Here is a 19,454-nt window from a genome sequence, read left to right as displayed (position 1 = left end):
GCACCCAAAATTATTTTTAAAATTATGCACCATTTTTTAGTAAAGTTAAATAAAAGTGTTCATGGACATCTTTTCATGCTATGATTTGAAATCAATTATCCAAAATGCCAGAGTTCTTAATTCATATAATGAGGGAGATTATATTAGTAAATAATTTCAGACCTACGTCCAATACTATGGTTTGGTGCATGAAATTTTATGCATTTAATCTCCATTGTAAAATGGAATGGCTAAGCGCAACAATATACACATTTTAGAAACTACCAGAACCTTCTTGATTAGAGCTATTGTACTTAGTAGGCATTGTGAAGATAAAATTACCACTGCAGTTCATTTAAGAAATATAATGTCTTTGAAGATATTGAAACTTAAAACTCCTTTACAGGGTTTAGCAAATCACTTTACCTTGATTTCTAGTTCACTCATTTATGCAAATGTGTTTGGATGTGCAGTTCAAATGAGTAGAGATATGAAGTGGTGGAATTGTCAAAATTGTCAAGTCACTAAGGATGTTAACCATGAAACATTGGTGAATTCAAATTCTGTTTCTTAGGGTACGGATGTCGAACGCGATGTCCTGGCAACTAATTTGACAAGTTAAACTAGAATCACCATAATTAACACAATCTAACTTTATAAGATGATAGAGCAAAAAAGCAATAAATAACACAGCCAATTTATAACCCAACTTGATGCAAACAACACCTATGCTGAATGGTAGGCTTCCAACCCAAGAATGGAAATTCACTATTAGTAGTTTAGTACACTTATTCTTACAAGCAACAACAAACCCTGTGTTGTTCAATGTCTCTTCATAACACTAATCAATGACTTTCTATTTAGGATTCCCCCTAAATATGAGATACCCTCTCACTTTTTTTTCTCTCAAACACTAATCCCTTAGTGTTTTTAATCACTAAACCCTAGTGATCAACTTCAGTCAACAATATGAATGATGTTGAATTTACAACTCAATTAGATAAACCTACACGTCAAGTTACTGAAACATAATGTGGTGTACATAAAATAACAAGGACTTTTATAAACTTAACACTCTAAAATCTTCAATGTGAATCCTTGCTTTCCAATGTAGGTTTTGAGCTCCTTTATAGCATAATTATTGAGTTTTTCTTCATGGATATTTGATTTGATTTCGTCCAGAAATAATGAAGAATATGTTGGATATCATTTGTTCCATAAATCTATCCAACAAAAAGATATGATTTAGTTTGTTTCAAATTCAAAATTAAATCTTCATTTGAGCTTCACAGATGTTGTACCAACATGCCGGGACATCGTATCTAACATGTGCCCCTTTTGCACCTCTATATAACTTAAGCAAGCTAGATTAATCTTAAACACTTTAAACACTTCCATGGTATTGTTTTACAAAATACAACCAATCCAAAAGGAACTACATGAATAATACTTTATCAATGCAACCTAGGAGATAATAAAGAATATTGGTCATGGCACGTTTGTAGAGGAATCTCATGGTAACATTGAATTTGTTTCCGAGCATAATAATGTTGTAATTGTGGATGCGGATAATATTAGTAATGATGCAGTAGATGATGAAAATTGTCTGAGCAGTTCCCCCTCTTTTGTACATGCGTCAATGCCACTCTTGAGGACATCCATGATGTAAGCAGTCCTAAACAAATTTATGATAATAATTCATATACTACTAATTATCAACTATATCATAAGTGCAAGAGGGGAAAATCCCCAAACCACTATTCAACATAAATTAAAGGAAAGAGGTCATGATATCTAATTGCTAATTATATTAGCACTAAAGGAATCTCTAAACCACTAAAAATCTTTGCACACAAGTTATCCTCCAACCATATTCCAACAAGAATGCATGTGGCACTATATAATCCAAACTGGTATCGAGCCATTAAAGAGGAGACAAAAGCATTAATAAAGTACAACACATTAAACATGGTCTCATTACCGAATGGGGGGAAAAGATTGTATGTTGCAAGTAACTTTTTCTTAAAATTAAAATTTAATAGGTATATAAAGAGGTATAAGGAGAAGTCAATGGCCAAGGGTTATACACATATTTATAGAGTATACTACCAAAGATAATTTTTCACCGTTTGCAAATAAGAATACAGTTAGAGTCTTGTTATCGATTGCTGCAACTTAGACTTATTGTTACATCAATTTGATGTAAATAATGCTTTTCAACATGGAGACTTTGAGGATGAGATGTATATGAATATTATATTATACTATGTCTTATCCCATTAATAAGATTTTTTTTTTTAATTTTTTTTAAAACATTAAATCACCAATGTATCTAAACAATATTACATAGATCAAATATATTGTCTATTCAATAAGTCTAAAAAGCAAAAAAAAATAAGTCATTTGTTCTTATACATAAGAACAAATAGTATAATATAATTATCTAACACACTTATTATTTTAACTAAAAAAACATTTAAGGCCTCTATACACATTTGAGAAGAGATAAAATATGATAATTATATCAGTTTAATGTTTGATTAAAGAATGATAAGTTAATATTAAAATTTATCAATTTTTTTTTTTGAAATTTATCATATTTTATCTCTTTGTAAGATATCATTGAAAACAATCATAGTATAAATAGAAACTAGAATATTAAAAAAATAACAATAATCAATAATTAAATTATTGAAAATAGATTATTAAAATAAAATAAAATTATTATTAACTTTTTAAATATATCAAAGTTAATACTTTTAAATTAAATATAAATTTTAAGCAATAAAAATTTAAGAGTGGATGAAGTAGCTCAATTGATATTTATTAATTTGATTAAATAATTAATATAAGTTAATATTTCTAAATTAACAATTTAAAAAATTACAATAACATTATTTATTTACTCGTGATTTATTTTTAGGGTTAATAGTAGTTTAATCCCTGTAATATGAGCGTCTTTCGGTTTACCCCCACCGTTGCCAAAGGTAGGTTTTGGCAACAGTTTTTTTAAAAAAATTGTTACCAAAAGGTAGTGAGGGGGAGAAAGCAAAATTCGCTAATATTACTGGGGTGAATTACTATTAACCCTTATTTTTATAAAAAATTAATTTTTATGGGTTCCAAAAAACCAAAATTTATTATTTAGTAATATAAATTTGATTTTATAAAAGAATTTAAACTTGTTTTATTACTTTTAAGTTTTTAGAGTGTTTTCTCTTTAGTTATAAAATTTAAAACTATTTAAAATTTTTTTTTTTTTAAAAAGTGTACCTTATTTTTTACTAAAATGTTTTAATAATTTGAAAATGACATATATTATATCTTGTCAATATTAAATATACATCAAACATGTGAGAATCTTTTTCTATCATACTTGCACACCAAACTAAAGAAAATCTAAAAATAATTATTATGAAAACAAATTTATTGTTTTCTCACACTAAAAATAAAACTTCATTCTCATTTCCCTTTTCTCTTTAATTTATTATGATTCACCCACAGAAATTTTGATATAAAAATTCAATCTTTCAAAAATATTTATACCAAAATAAAACCATTGAAAATATATTTATAAAAAAATCTTTTTTTCTATTATTTTCCTATAAACAACCAATATATATCCATTTTAATAAGACACATGTTTGACTTTAACTTTTTAGATAATTATTACTATAGATAACATTAAGTTTTTTTTTTTGTTTTTTTTGACCATCATCATGATTAAAAAAAATTCTTTTCATGGACAAATAACCCAATCAAGAAAAGGCATAAAAAATTATTCTCTTTTGACAAAAAAAATGATACATAAATATATAAACAGTCTCACTCATTAACATTTAGTACTCAACTAAATTATAAAATCAAAATAAAAAACTCGTTTTACTTTTTTTCTTTCTTACCAATTTTTACTATTTCAAAGTTTTTATTTTGTAATATTAATATTAATAAAATTTTATAATTTATAAATTAAATATTCAAAAATTGATCCAAATTAATCTAATTAAAATTTTAAACCACTTATCTAAAATCGAATTCAATTATAAATAATTTTAATTTTGGATCAAAAGAATTTTTCCTCAAATGCATCGCTCGCACACCATACCAAGAAGAATCTATAAAAAAATATTTTTTGCTTTCTCACACTAAATAAACTCCATTTCCACTTCCATTTTCCTTTTTAATTTAGAGTAATACTATTTCGACTTCAAAATATACATTTACACCGTAGTCACTGTTCATCAATACGATGAATAATATATTTTTTTAAATAAATAAAAAATAACATTTATAAAAATATTTTTAATAACACAAATATAAATTTTGTCATTAATTAATTTTATTATTGCATTAACCACAAAAATAAAAATGTATGTTATTAACCATATATTTTATTTATAATTCATTAACCAAATTAACTATTTGATTAATCAATACAATACATAATATTTATCAAAGTCTGAAATTAATTTATAAAATATATTAATCAGTCTTTTCATTTTCCTAATCAATTTTATTTGTTATATTTTATGTGATTCATAATTTATATTAGAAACTGATTAATAAAGTGTAAAGTTCGATTATTATATTTTATAATTTAATGTTAAAACTTAGTTAATATAATATTAATTAATAAAATAGTAAATTTAATAAATAAATTATAAATAAAATACGTGGTTAATAACATATATATATATATATATATATATATATATTTATATATATATATATATATATATATATATATATATATATATATATATATATATATATTTGTAGTTAATACAATATTATAATTGGTTAGTGACAAAATTTATATTTGTGTTATAAAAATATTTTAAAATAAAAATATTGTTCATCGTGATCACTAGGTGTAGATGTTTAAAGTCAAAATAATATTACTAATTTATTATGATTCTCCTACCAAAACTTTAATATAAAAATTAAATCTTTCAAAAGATTTATACCAAAATAAAACCATTAAATATATTTTTAAAAAGAAAAAAAAAAGTCTTTTTTCTATGACTTTCCTATAAACAACCAATATAAATCCATTTAAATAAAATACATGTTTGACTATAACTTTTTTACATAATTATCACTTTATTATTCTTATTTTTTAGTCAAATTACTTTATTATTCCTACTAATACACATAGGTTACATTAACTTTTCAATTTTCATTGACCACCATCATGATTTAAAATCACTTTCCCTTCCTAGACAAATAACATCTCATTTTTTATAAAGAAAACCCAATCATAAAAGGCATAAAAAATTATTTTCTTTTGACCCAAAAAATGATATATAAATACATAAATAACAAGACCCTCACTCATTAAAATTTAGTATACTCAACTAAATCACAAAATCAAAATTAAAAAAATAAAAAAAAATTCCATTTTTCTTTCTTTCTTCCTAATTTTCATTCACTTCAAAATCCTCAACCTCATTTCCTCACTAAATTCTCTCTCAAAATCTATCTATATTCTTTCCTCATTCAATTCCTTCATCATTAGATTGCTTCAATTTCACAAATTCCCATCAATGCGCACCGTTTTGTTCCCATTTCACAAAACCTAGTTTCTAGGGTTAAGAGCTAGTGTTAGGGTTTGAATTTTGTGCTCTTTTCTCTCATCAAGTTTCAATCTTTCTTCAAAACCCATCAAATTGCTGCGATTACCAACCGATTTGGCATGGTGGGTGACGACGATGCTCCAGCTCCGTGCCACCTTCCGTCTAACCGGAAAATGTTCTGGCGGTCGGCGTCGTGGTCTTCCGCTCGTTCCTCCGCCGCTAACCCGTCCGGTGAACCGGAGTCGAATTTTGCTGATCCCAATTCAAATTCAGCTGAAGGGATTAATACCAACCGGAGATTTCCTCCACCTCCATTGACGCCGAGGAGCCAGCAGAATTGTAAGGCGAGGTCGTCGTGTTTGCCGCCGCTTCAGCCGCTTTCGATTGCTCGCCGGAGTTTGGATGAGTGGCCGAAGGCGAGTTCGGATGATATCGGGGAGTGGCCGCAACCGCCGATTACTCCCGGTGGTAGAGGTAATGGTAATGGTAATGGTAATAGTAGTGTTAGTAATAGCAATGGTGAAAGGTTGAAACTTGATTTGTCTTCTATTCAGCAGAATAGTAATCATGATAGTAGGAATAATGGGGGGCTTGTGAAGAGAGATAAGATTGCTTTTTTCGATAAGGAGTGTTCGAAAGTTGCTGAACATGTTTACCTTGGTGGTGATGCTGTTGCTAAGGATAGGGGGATTTTGAAAAGGAATGGGATTACTCATGTTTTGAATTGTGTAGGTTTCGTGTGTCCGGAGTATTTCAAAGCTGATTTTGTGTATAGAACTTTGTGGTTACAGGATAGTCCTAGTGAGGATATAACTAGTATTTTGTATGATGTGTTTGATTACTTTGAGGATGTTAGGGAAAAGAGTGGGAGGGTGTTTGTTCATTGTTGTCAAGGGGTGTCGAGGTCGACTTCTCTTGTTATTGCTTATCTTATGTGGAGGGAAGGGCAGAGTTTCGATGATGCTTTTCAGTTTGTGAAGGCGGCCAGAGGTATTGCGGATCCGAATATGGGTTTCGCTTGTCAGTTGTTGCAGTGTCAGAAAAGGGTTCACGCGTTTCCGCTTAGTCCTAGCTCGTTGTTGAGAATGTATAGGATTGCTCCTCACTCGCCGTATGATCCTTTGCATCTTGTTCCCAAGATGTTGACCGATCCGTCTTCGTGTGCTCTTGACTCTAGGGGTGCGTTTATAGTTCACATTCCGTCTGCAATATATGTTTGGATTGGCAAGAAGTGTGAGGCTATTATGGAAAGGGATGCTAGAGGGGCTGCGGGTCAGATTGTCCGGTATGAAAGAGTGCAAGGATCTATTATCATGATTAAGGAAGGTGAGGAACCGCCTTCTTTTTGGGATGCTTTTTCGAAGTTTTTGCCTTTGATGGACATATCGGGAAGTGGGGTAGAAAGTAGCAAAACAAGTGTTATAAATTTTCCTGGCGAGAGGAAAGTGGATGCGTACAATGTCGATTTTGAAGTTTTTGGAAAAGCCATCGTGGGAGGTTTTGTGCCTCCGTTTGCGTCATTAGAGAACGAACATGAAACCCATCTTCCCGCAAGAGAGAGTAGCTGGAGTGTTTTAAGGCGGAAAGATTCCTCCGCAAATGTGAAGGAATTTGTCTCGGCCCCTAAGTTATCCTTACCGCGAGTCTATTCAGATTCCGTGTTGTGTATTCATGCATCTGCAATTTCATTTCCATCCCCATCATCATCGTCAACAACATCGTCTTTATCATCATCCTCTTCACCGCCTTTTGTCTCTCCAGATTCCGATTCTTCTGATTCTAGCAATCACTCAAAGTTTTTGTTAGAATTGTCACCAGATTCTTCCTCTCTAGTTCTTGCTCCCGTTCCGGTATCTTCATCTTTGTCTAACTTCTCTAGTTTGTCCCTCTCAAATTCCACCTCTCTACCGGTGTCTAACTGTAAAGATATCTATGATGTCAAATTATCAAATCTATCTTCTCAGTCTGCCTCTTTACCATCCAAAAAATCATCGACTTCCATTGCTGAACGCAGAGGTAGTTTATCGAAGTCTTTGAAGTTGCCTCTAATGAATGATAAGACTCAAGTAATAGATAAACCATCAACTATTTCTGCTGGTCGGGAACACGGTGTTCTCAGTAACAACAACTTTAGCTGTGTACAAGATTCAGACAGTATAGACTATTTGTTCGAGTCCACCAATCATCATCATGTCAAAGACAGAGCTGAGCCTTCCGTAGATAGTTTGTCAAGAGAAAATTTGAAGTCTACCGCGTCAAAGGGAACTAATGAGAGCGACTCATTGCAATGTACTAGGACACAAACTGTAGTATATCGCTGGCCTAGTTTAGAAAAGATCGAGACATTTGGTTCCAATCATTTGAGCTCTGAGGCTGCTTTTGTTATATTCTCTCCAAGTATACTTATGCCAGCAGGAAATGTTTTATATCTATGGGTAGGGAGTTCTTTCAAACTGGACGCTTCTTCACAGGATCGGTTAGATAGTGATAGGCAGTCCGATTTTCTTGAAGCAGTTGACTGGAACAGAATTGGCTGTGATCTTCTTGTTCAGTTTAATTTGCCGAAGAATACAGTTACTAAGGTATATGATCTAAACTTTCAGTTTGTTTAAATTGTATAAAATGGAATTGATTTCATGGTTTTTATACTAAAAATGTTAATAGTATTTTCTTCGGCTCCCAAATCCGGCAGTGAATTTTCTAACTGAACCTTATGTAGCACCATACTTAAATAATTTTCTATTTTATTTCCTCAAATTATTACCTTTTTTTGTTGTGTCAGTGTCTTGAATGGTATCTGATGTTTGATTAAGTACTTCATAGGCTAAAGCTAATGTAAGTTTGGATTGAAGTTTACTAAATTTTCATACAGCTTATAAGATTTTTCGGTTGGCGAAAGTATTTATCCACAAAATTCATTACTTTTTTTTTTTTTTTACTTTTTAAAGAAAAACACAAAATGGGTGTGAAATTGATGTTATAATCTTACCATTCAGCAACCTTTCGCCGTGTTAGCCTGTTTTGATTTATGCTATAATCTTCCATTCATTTTTTCCCCCTATTTTCACGGAAGATTGAATTAAGCTTCATGCACTTTAGTTTGTTGCGATGTTTTCAATTCTCATATTGATGATTATTCTTTTCTGTCATAGATTGTTAAAGAGAATGAAGAACCCCGAGAGTTCCTTGCTTTGCTGAGTTCATTGTAGCACAAGCGGTACTAGAAGAAACCCGGGTTCAAGTAGATTTCGTAATCTTTCCTTCATCTGCAGCTGTCTCTATGTATGTCAATTTTGAAGACTCTAATCTGATTTTCCCTGGAAAAGAAATCCAGCAAGGTAACAAATTGCATCCTCCTATCAGTTACATTAATATTTCCAAGCATTTAGTATGAACTACATTTTCCTAACAGATCTTTATTCATTTATATTTCAACTACTTGCATTAATCACGCTTTCCACCTAACTCCTACCGCAATAAAGACATTTTGTTCAAAAAATTATGTTACCTTGTAAATGAAGCAATCAATTATTTTACCATTTCATGTTATTTCAAGGGTTCGAACCCCGGCTCTCACGGTTGTGTCTGAGTTTCTAGCGATTATGTTTCTAGCGATTATGACTTACTATTTTGTTTATGTTGGTTGCAGGAGGGTTGCCATTTTAAGGAGTCCATTGTAGCTTGGCTGATTCTACAATGCTTAACATCTTCAACCTAGATATTTATTTTCAACATAGTGACATACAGATTTTTTAAATATTCTCATGTTATTTAAGGAGGAAAGAAATCTCAAATCCTTCATTAAATGTATCACTTATTGAGAGTTTATAAATTAATAGAAACAGCTCGATGTTGTATAAGTTCTTCATTAAACGAAATCACATAGTTTTAGTTGCACATTGTAAATTACTGAAACATGCTTTGTATGATAGACATCTGTGACAATTATTACTTTAGAAGTCCTTTGCAATGTTGTTTATGTGTATACTCCTATTGTGTGCGTTATGCTTGTGGAATTCATTCGCGAAGTAAAACTGTGAAGAACTCACAGAAAACAGTAAGAATCAAATATTGCAAAAGAAGAGAAAATGGAGGTGTTTGGTTATCAATGAAAGTAATGGAAAATAATTAAGAATTATCCAGAGCAAAGCTCTTCCAGAGAAAATGGAGGTTTTTGATTATCAATGAAAGTAATGGATCACCTATGTCACGTCAATAACAAAATTATTTTCCACTTATTTTCCTTGCAAACATACACTCTCCAAATAGGTCAATAACAAAATTATTTCCCACTTGCTTTCCCCTGCAAACATACACTTTCCAAATAGATGGATTGGGCCTTTCCTTATTAATAGGGCTTTCATTACAATTAGTCCTAAGAGTAGTTCTATCATTGTCTTCCCCAGAAGCAACAGTCTCGTCCTTAAGACTTAGGGAGGGAAATTGACTTTTCGAAGTGGATTTATTCTCTCCAAGTAGTATTTTATGCTGCTCTTCCCTTCCAACGCACTAACCATTGGCGCACTCGTTGTCCCCCATGTGTGACTGACCTTGAAGCCAATAGCTCTTTTGGCTCTTCTATACTATTTGGTTCCATTTCTAACCCTTCTGGAAGTTGTGGTTATGCCAAATACTCTCCAATCGTCTTCTTAAGTTGACAAACACAACATGAAAAGGTGTGTGGACAGGAGCAGTAGTATACTGCTGTATACAGGAAAAAATTTATTATTAATCTAAATATTTTTATATACGAACAATTTACAATTGGTCCAGATATTTTTGTAAACGATACCTGAACAAAAATAATATTTATGAAAAATGGTATTTATAATTCAAATATTTATGATTAAAAAATGGTATACGGAAAAAATTTATTATTGATCTAAATATTTATAAATTATTTAAACAAAATTATAATTTAATTTTAAGGGATAATAGCTATTTTGTCCCTGCCATATGGGCGAGGTTTGAAAAACGCCCCTATAAAAAAAAAAGTTTGGATTCGCCCCTGTTTACCCAGAAAAATGGTAAACAATCGTTAGTTTCCTTTTTAAAGGTTACTCTTGTGGAATCAACTAGAATATTCCAGACCAAAGTGCTAATTTATGATTTGTTGTGGACTATTAACTAAATGTGAACACATTAAACTTAATGAATGATAGACAGTGGACAAGAAGTGACTTTTGAATGTAATAAACGCAAGATAAAAACCCACTTGAACGTAATAAAGACAAACAGAATTGATGAAATTAAAGTAAAGACAAAGAAAAACAAGTGACAAGACTTTAACTGAAACAAATGCAAAATAAAAGGTGATGAAAACAAAATGATATTAAATGGAAAGGGTGTAAATGATTGCATTAAAAGTAAATTGGTACACAAACATACATTTTCAGATTGCACTCGTTTCTCATTTTCAGTGTAGAGATTGAGTTTATCAAAAAGTGTAAACAATTGTGGACCCCTAAAACGATCCTATCATTCTGCTTAAATAGACATTCCCAAAATAACAGCTTCTGACAGTTGCGTAACCCCTTGATGACACATGTACTACCATGCACAAGATATCAAACAAAACTTCTCCACGTGTCTCAGCATGTAAAACTGCCAACAACTGCCAATTCTCTTTCCCGCCCCTTCGACTTCGACTAACCTTAGAAGCTAGGCTTTTGATACTTATAATTTCTAAAGGCTTATTTCGACAGAGCATTGCTAGAGTTTGTGTCGAACCTTCTTCGACCAAGCTCTTTTTTCGCCTTTCCTCAGTCTTTCTAAATATGGTAAAGTCGAAAACTTTGGTAACAGCCCCCTAACATATGAAGATTCCCCTATTTTGCCCCTTCAAGAAATTTAATCATCAAAATTATTGACGTGACAACTTTTTTTATTTTTTTAAAATTATTTTTAATGACGTGGCAGGTTTAGTTGAATTTTTTTTATTATTTTTAATAATTTTTAATAACGTGGCAGTTGGAATTTTTTATTTTTTTAAATTATTTTTAATGACGTGGCAGGCTTAGTTGGAGTTTTTATTTATTTTTTAGTTGGATAAACATGGTAAGACTAAAGAAAGCTTTCAAGGAGAGCAGGGCCGGTCCTCTGAATTCGGGTGCCTTGGGCGAATCAAAAGAGTGGTGCCCCGAAAAAAAATTAACAATAAATTCATAAGGATAAAAGAAATAATCGGATAAAAACACATTTTCATTTTACATTGGGCAAAAAGAATACAATTATGGATCTTTGAATCAATGTTTATACTACATCAAAACATAAACCACTATAAAGAGACTTCTTCTTCTTCTTATTCTTCTTGATCCGATATTTTTTCCTATAAAAAAATTGACCAAACCTTTAAAATTATTTAAATATCATCCTCTTAGCATTTTTTTTCAAAATATTAATAATTTGGTCATAATCAAGGTTCTTCAAAAAATTATTTTTAATTAAAATCAACGCAAGACATAGTAGATCTTAAATAAGATTTTAATAATTTTAATTTAGAAAAACTTCTTTCAACAGATGCAACACTGATAGGAATAGTCAATATTATTCTATAAGGTATGCATGTATTAGGAAAACAATTAAAAGTATATAAAGAACTCAATATCATATAGCTTGATTTTGATTCAATTGTTAAAACTTCTCTAATAACTTTCAATTATTCAATTGTTGTGTCATAGACTTTCAAAAATTCTACAAAAAAACTCTTCAATTTTTAGTTGCTAAAATTATAGATATATTAATTGATTTTATTTTAGGAGAAGTAATTGATTTTATTTCAGGGGAATAAATTAATTTTATTCTACTCTATATTTTATTTATGGGAAATTATATTCTTCTATTAATTTTGACTTTGTAGTGCTCCTATAATGTTGTTAGCCTGTATTTTTTATTAGAAAATTTTCTTTTAATATATATAAGGGTAAACAAATATTTTTAGTGCCCCTAAAATTATGGGCTCGGGCTCCCGCTCTGCGAGCCCGTGCTCAGGGCCACCCCTGAAGGAGAGCAAAATATCACCAATGCAAGGAGGATGAATTCAAAACTTTTTGACAAAAGAAAAACAAATAAAACTACACTTTCCACATTTCTAGATAGCCCTACAACCATGGCCATGGCATTGCTTATGACAATGTTTGTTTTATTTGCAGTTCTGATGAAAAAGTTGACATCATTGTACGAATGATATTATTACAAACGTTCATTTCAAATATGTGGTTCACATTTTTTATCAACTATTTATTTACTTTTTATTTCTCAAATTAATTATACTGTTCTTGTTTTCACTTTCAACAATGAACTCTTTATATAAAGCTTCTCACTAGTTATTCATTCATAACTAAGAAATTGATTCAAACAACACTTCACATGGCTTTTAACAACAACAACAACATTAAAATCCTCGAACACTTGAAAGTTGTTCCTCCATCTTCATCAACCCAAACAACAACAACAACAAGAATTCCTCTCACATTTTTTGACATAGTTTGGCTAAGGTTTCACCCTGTAGAGAGACTTTTCTTTTACACCCTCCCTATTTCACAATCACACCCCTCTTTCTTCTTTCAAAATCTTGTTCCAATTCTCAAATTTTCACTCTCTTTAACCCTCAAACATTTTCTCCCTCTAGCTGGTAAAATCATCTGGCCTTTAGATTCTTCAAAACCATTTATCCAATTCAATCCAAATGATGATGATGGTGTTTCCTTACTCATTGCAGAATCTGATTCTGATTTCAATCATCTCATTCAAAACTCACCCAAAGAAACTTCTTTGTCTCGTTCTTTTATACCGGTTTTAGAATCAACCGATCTCTTTGCTTCAATAGTTTCCATTCAAATAACCCTTTTTCAAAGAAATGGTTTTTCCATCGGAATTAGCACACACCATGCTGTTCTAGATGGAAAATCTTCAATCATGTTCATTAAAGCTTGGGCTTATCTATGCAAAAAGATCACCGAAAACGAAAAAATCGCCGACTTTGTTGCCAGAGTTAGAACCTTTACTCGATAGAGAAAGCATCAAAGACCCAGATGGACTTAGTGATACATTCGTAAACAACCGGGTCAATATCGAAAGAAGCTTGAAGATTCTCCCTTCTGAACCGAAACTCAAAGACTATGTTCGAGCTACATTCGAGCTCAAGCGCGAAGATTTGAATAAGATAAAGGAATCAGTGTTATCCAAATGGGAGATATTCGATACAAAGGAATCAAAGCCAAAGAGTTTATCATCGTTTGTTCTAACTTACGCTTATTCGCTCGTTTGTGTTGCAAAAGCGATTTGGGATTGAGATTGGGCTTGTTCTTAATAAACATGTAATGGATGTATTTAGTACTTTGTTTCGTAAAGGACTAAATTTGTATTAATTGATTTTGGAGAACAAGTTGAAATGTTGGTGATTAATCTCTCCATATGGATTGAATGCATTTTCTGATCTTTAAATTTGTGTATGTAACCAGTTTACAACATTTTTTTATGAAGTATGATAAAAAGTAGATTTTTTCTGCTAAACACGCAATATGTCATGAAATATTTGAGTTTTGTGTGTAACTTTATTTTCTCATTCTTATGCATTCAATTTTTATCTTAAATTAAAAATTCTAACTCTAATTTTTTGCAACTAGAACGGTTTGAATTAACCATTCTTTCAATCAAAAATGGTGATAACGGTATCTATATCAGCACTTGCCAAAACTGTTTTGTCATAGCCATTTTCAAAGATTTATATCCTCTTTGAATCTCCTACATGTAGATATCACCATGCATCTTCTGCAGCACTCTCCTAACTTGGCTACAATTTCTGATTCAAATGGAAGCATTATACTAAATGTTCTGTCAAAACTGCTATTACACTTTCAAAGTGGACACAAGCTTGCGTTTTGGAAAAGATGCATTTACCACTGTAAGTGCTTTCTGTAATGCTTGATTGAAACTTAGCATTTCTTATACCATATCAAGTGTTCCTGTGGAACTTGAATCTCGAAATGCAAAATGGAATGCACTTCAAATTCTTGGTATGTTTTCCTTACGACACTTACACAAACACGACACTGACATGTATATACTGATCATAACTAAAATAACGGAAGTGATAGAATGTAGCCACATGCATCGATGTGGAATTGTATGTTGAGGCTACTCACTGTCTATGTTAATTGATTCATCATTCGGTTCCTATGTTCTTTGGTACCACTTAAACCCCGCGTCTCTTCTAGAATCTCGTTATACTGGTTCTCGCATATAGCCCATCATTTCAAGATTTTGTTGGTGCATGCTTTGTAACAACTAATTTTTCACCTGTCATTTTGAATTTCATTCTTCAATTTGATGAACCAAATTGCCTACAGTATGGCACAATACGTTGAGCTCATAGTCAACGCTACTGTACAGATGGAACTCACAACCTCAAATCAGTTTTGGCGATGCATTTTATGTTAATGAGGAATAAAGTGAGAAAAACCTAAATTCGGATTTTTGATGGGGTGAAAAGTTAGGATTTTTCTTAGTGGAAGTGAAAGAGGATGGAATGGGGATTCTAGAACTAGTTACGGTAGCTAGACTTAGCATAATATCGGTAGCTAGACTTAGCATAATAACAAAAAAATTGAAATTCTAAATTTGAAAGCAATAGAAATACTAATTAGAAAGAAAACAATAAGAAATCCTACTATAGACAAATAGGAAATAATTACTGTCCTACACGTAAACTAAGCATTGTCTTCAATGTTCAAGTGCAAAGCAGGAATACGGTAATAAATGAAGAGATCATCAACCATGAAGTTCGAGGTCGGGACCTAGGAATCTCCGAATGGTGTAAATTTCCTTGTATATGTGGTCCATTTGTTCGGCCACCACATGCATAAAGTCGTAAAAGTCTTGGCGGAGAGTAATAAATTCAATTCTCAAGGCATTTAACTTAGCAACACGCGCACTAGGAGGAGGAAAACTGTAACACCCCATTTCTTCCCATAGTATTTAATTCAATTATCAGAGTATAATAATAAAAACAAGATAATAGGATGTCACATTTACTTCATAACAACAAAACATGCTCAAATTAAAACATTCCAATACATAACACGCATGGATGAACCAACATAAATACTCAAATCATGGTATTCAAACTTCAATTTATTACTGCAGCGAAAATAAAATCATAATTCTTCCAACTTATTCAACTTCATCCAAATCGATAAACAACTTAAACACCACGAGAGTTTACATGTTTTCTCAAAATTTCTCAAGATAAACAATAATCAAATAAAAATATCATAGACAATCGAACGATCATCCCCCGACGTTACGTATCAGAGCATGACCCGACTCGAAGTAAATAGCGGAAGATTAACATCTTCTAAGAAACTCCGAAAGCCCACTAACCTTCTTAACCTACGCGTTACCAACATGGGGGTAACATTCAAACAGAAGGGGTGAGATATCGAACTATATAAACAAGTGTATGATAAATAATATATATTAGAGTTCGGGTATTATAAAATCACCACTTCACAATATCAACATCGCAATTCACGTCACTACACATCGTCATATCCAACCAACAACTCAAGTCACAAATAAGTCACAATTCAAGTCACAAATAAGTCACAATTCAAGTCGTAATTAAGTCACAACACATCACAATTAAAACCGACTTATGCAATATAGAATGCGACACTAACAATGCATATGCATGTGGTACCCAGGGCTTCAGCCCCCGTCGCCAATTTCCAGTTATTAGAGGCATTCAAATCAGGCATAAGCCTTCGTCACTGTTTTTCCAATCCAGGTCGTCTAAAAAATGCAATAGTATGCGACTCGATGAATGCAACATCACATACATAAAATCACAAAATCTTCACGAGGCATACGTCTATATCACAATTATTACCAATAATTAGAGATAATTCATCGTCACATTATTTCCTGACTTCACAATATTCACAAAAATAGTCGCATCTTAACATCACAATATATCACAACAACAAATCGACAACAATGCGTCAACGACGAGTCGACAGCCATAAATCAACACAACAATTCAACCAAAACAAACCGACACGCGTTCCGTGATTATTCGGACAATTACCGTTCCAAACCAGTTGGTCAATTTATAGGTTAAAAGTTCTAATACTCCTATGCGGTACTGTTTATATCCACTCTGTTATTAGTATTAATAGTTCCTTGTTATAAAGCACTGCTTCTACTAAAAATCTAGTATTTATCATTATCCTTATTGTCACCAAAATGCCTCTGCTGTTAAACCAAATTTTTTTATTCTGTTTCAAACTACACCACCTCTCTCTCTCTCTCTCTATATATATATATATATATATATATATATATATATATATATATATATATATATATATATATATATATATATATACTCTTATCATTTTGGTTGCCTGCTATTAATTCAATCTTGTTGTTACTAATATACTCCATCTGATATTTATACAACTTCTGTTTTTTATATGTTATTTATGCTACCCCTGCTAAACATTCTTATTGAGATAATTGTGATTATACTAATTATCGAGTGTTAAATTCTAGACCAAACTAGAGTAGTTCCTACGTTGTAATTCTGAAATCTACTAAGTGGAATACTAATTTTTTTTCATATTAGACTACACAAACCAAATAAACAAACCACTTGAGAAAATACTAAAACAATTAGTGTGGCCCCCGCGACAATCCTAAGGGACGGCCCTAAGGGGCGCCCGCCCCTCTCTTAAGATGGTCCTCACCATGAATTTTTCTTCCCCCTATTTGATTCCTATTCTTTTCCAATTTCCAAGTTCCAGATTTTCAAACTATTTTCATTGTTCAATTTCATAGTACCCAGAAAATCCCAAAATCCAATTCAGATTAAATTTAACACGAATAAGTTTTCAACAACATAGTATTCACAGAACAAAGTCAGCTTTATCATCGATATTAGAAAAAGATGCATCACACAGCAACAACATCAAATGCAGAAAACAAACCAAACATAACACAGTAGGAATTTCAATACCCAAAATCCCACATATCATTTATCATAATCCCGGTTATAGAGTTGAACCCCACCCTTACATTGGATTGAAGGGCGTTCTAACGATTTCCGGTTCGATATAGCTAATTGCCTCCGACTGCACTCTACGTATGCTCTTCTTCCAACCATTTTTGCCTTTTCACTCGTAATGCTTATTTTTCCACCAAAACCCTTGTTTTGCTAAAGTCTAATGGCATACTACTACCTCTAATTTGTTCCACAATTCAATTGGGCCTAATATTCTTCAATTAAGCCACCTCACCAATTATGCTAGCCCATATAAAATAAAATATACACCTCCTAGTATTATTCTATGCTTAATTTCATTTGTTCATTTTAATTAGCAGCTTATCCCCTAAAATACTAATAATCACATTATTAATATTCCTAATAATAAAAATATGGAATAATAATAATATTAGCAATCGACCGACTTCTCAATTAAAATACCCGACTCGACGACTCAAAATACAACAACTCACGACATATACTCGAAATTAACTAAATTAAATAATTATTCGCATTACGGGTGTTACCACTCTCCCCCACTTAGAATATTTTTCGTCCTCGAAAATCTTACTCGATACCACAACTCTCAACATAAACTTCGCATCTAACTTCTCAATTGTCAAGTCGCGTTTGGCAATACCTCGACCATTACCTTCCGACATAACACTAACTCCACACGATTTGAATCACACGCACACATGTTACTCATCCAATGCCTTCGCGACATAACCGTTATTAACTTATCAATCCATCAGCAACATTCCGACTTATCAACGTTTAAAGTAGTAACAACTAATAATTGTATTTTATTCCAATACAATCTATTCAGTTTTGTTTCATTGTATTCTATCTATCAAAATTCTAATGGAGTTTAAGACAATAATTAATAATTGTATTTCATTCCAATACATTCTATTCAATTTTGTTTCATTGTATTCTATCTATCAAAATTCCAATGGAGTTTAAGGAAATAATTGTATTTTATTTTCATTCCAATAAGTTTGATTGACTTACATGAATATATTAAAGATGGTAAAACTTACTATAACTTCTCCACTCTAAATATTTTATTTAAAACCCCCTTTTTAGTCTCTCTAATTGATCTCCAACTTTTCTATTATACGAGGTAATTTTCTCTCTAATCTTTTTGGTGTAATTATCACCAATTTCTTTTTCTCTCTAATTGTCTTTATGTATTAAGCAATATTTGCACGCTAGAGACTTAATTCTTCTTCTATATATACATTTATGTTTTTACTATTTATTTTACTCGAATTTCACATGTTTTTTTTGTTTTTTGTTTTTTTTAGAAAATTTACAGCAATTCAACTTGATTTCTCTACACCAACAAAAAGGAGCATTATTTCAATGGATTTTCAACGCAATCTTCAAAATCTTCCAATGGACATCCAACTTTACATAACATGTGAAGTTTCTTAAGAATCTTTTATTGCATTGTTTAATCTTAAGGAAACATGCAAGGCTCTCCATCAAGTAGGAGAAGATCAAAAAGTGTACAATATTGTCAATGTAGATGATATTAACTCGTATGTTTGGTTTAAGAATCCCACTCATATTGAAGCACAAATTAGATTTGAAGAAAGAATGCGGAATTCCAAAAATCAAGAAATCTTATTAAAAGATTCAATGTTAAGGTAGGAAAATCGTATGAAGAATAATAAAAAACTTTTAGAAGACTTTTTGAAAATTTTGAAGGTTGGAGTTCGAAAAAAAATACCATGCTTGCATTTATTTGTTCTCACTATTAATTATTATAAAAGGATGCGAAAATTCGAGGCCAAAGGAAATTGATGATCTCATATAATTTGAAAATGAAAGATGTTTTTAATCAT

At 31.5% G+C, this 19,454-nt stretch overlaps 1 protein-coding gene and 1 pseudogene across 2 annotated transcripts; both read left to right on the top strand.

The window, feature by feature from the left end:
* The first annotated feature begins 5,336 nt into the window (after positions 1–5,336).
* LOC131640448 (protein-tyrosine-phosphatase MKP1) lies at positions 5,337–9,525 on the top strand. 2 transcript variants are annotated; one of them, XR_009295257.1, is made up of 3 exons: positions 5,337–8,137; positions 8,708–8,893; positions 9,205–9,525. XR_009295257.1 is itself a non-coding variant. In XM_058910840.1 (2 exons), exons 1-2 carry the CDS (start codon positions 5,675–5,677, stop codon positions 8,762–8,764), a joined length of 2,520 nt encoding a protein of 839 aa, XP_058766823.1. In that variant the 5' UTR covers positions 5,337–5,674; the 3' UTR covers positions 8,765–8,897. The 2 variants fall into 2 exon arrangements, 1 of the variants encoding a protein (XP_058766823.1); XM_058910840.1 differs by lacking the exon at positions 9,205–9,525 and having other exon boundaries at positions 8,708–8,897.
* Positions 9,526–12,871: 3,346 nt separating this feature from the next.
* On the top strand, positions 12,872–13,961 carry LOC131640447 (malonyl-CoA:anthocyanidin 5-O-glucoside-6''-O-malonyltransferase-like; annotated as a pseudogene).
* Positions 13,962–19,454: the final 5,493 nt, after the last annotated feature.

This window comes from Vicia villosa, unplaced genomic scaffold (genome assembly GCF_029867415.1).
Source record: "Vicia villosa cultivar HV-30 ecotype Madison, WI unplaced genomic scaffold, Vvil1.0 ctg.003136F_1_1, whole genome shotgun sequence".
Taxonomy (NCBI): domain Eukaryota; kingdom Viridiplantae; phylum Streptophyta; class Magnoliopsida; order Fabales; family Fabaceae; genus Vicia; species Vicia villosa.
The sequence above is the reverse complement of the archived record's forward strand: the minus strand, read 5'-3'. Positions and strand labels throughout refer to the sequence as shown.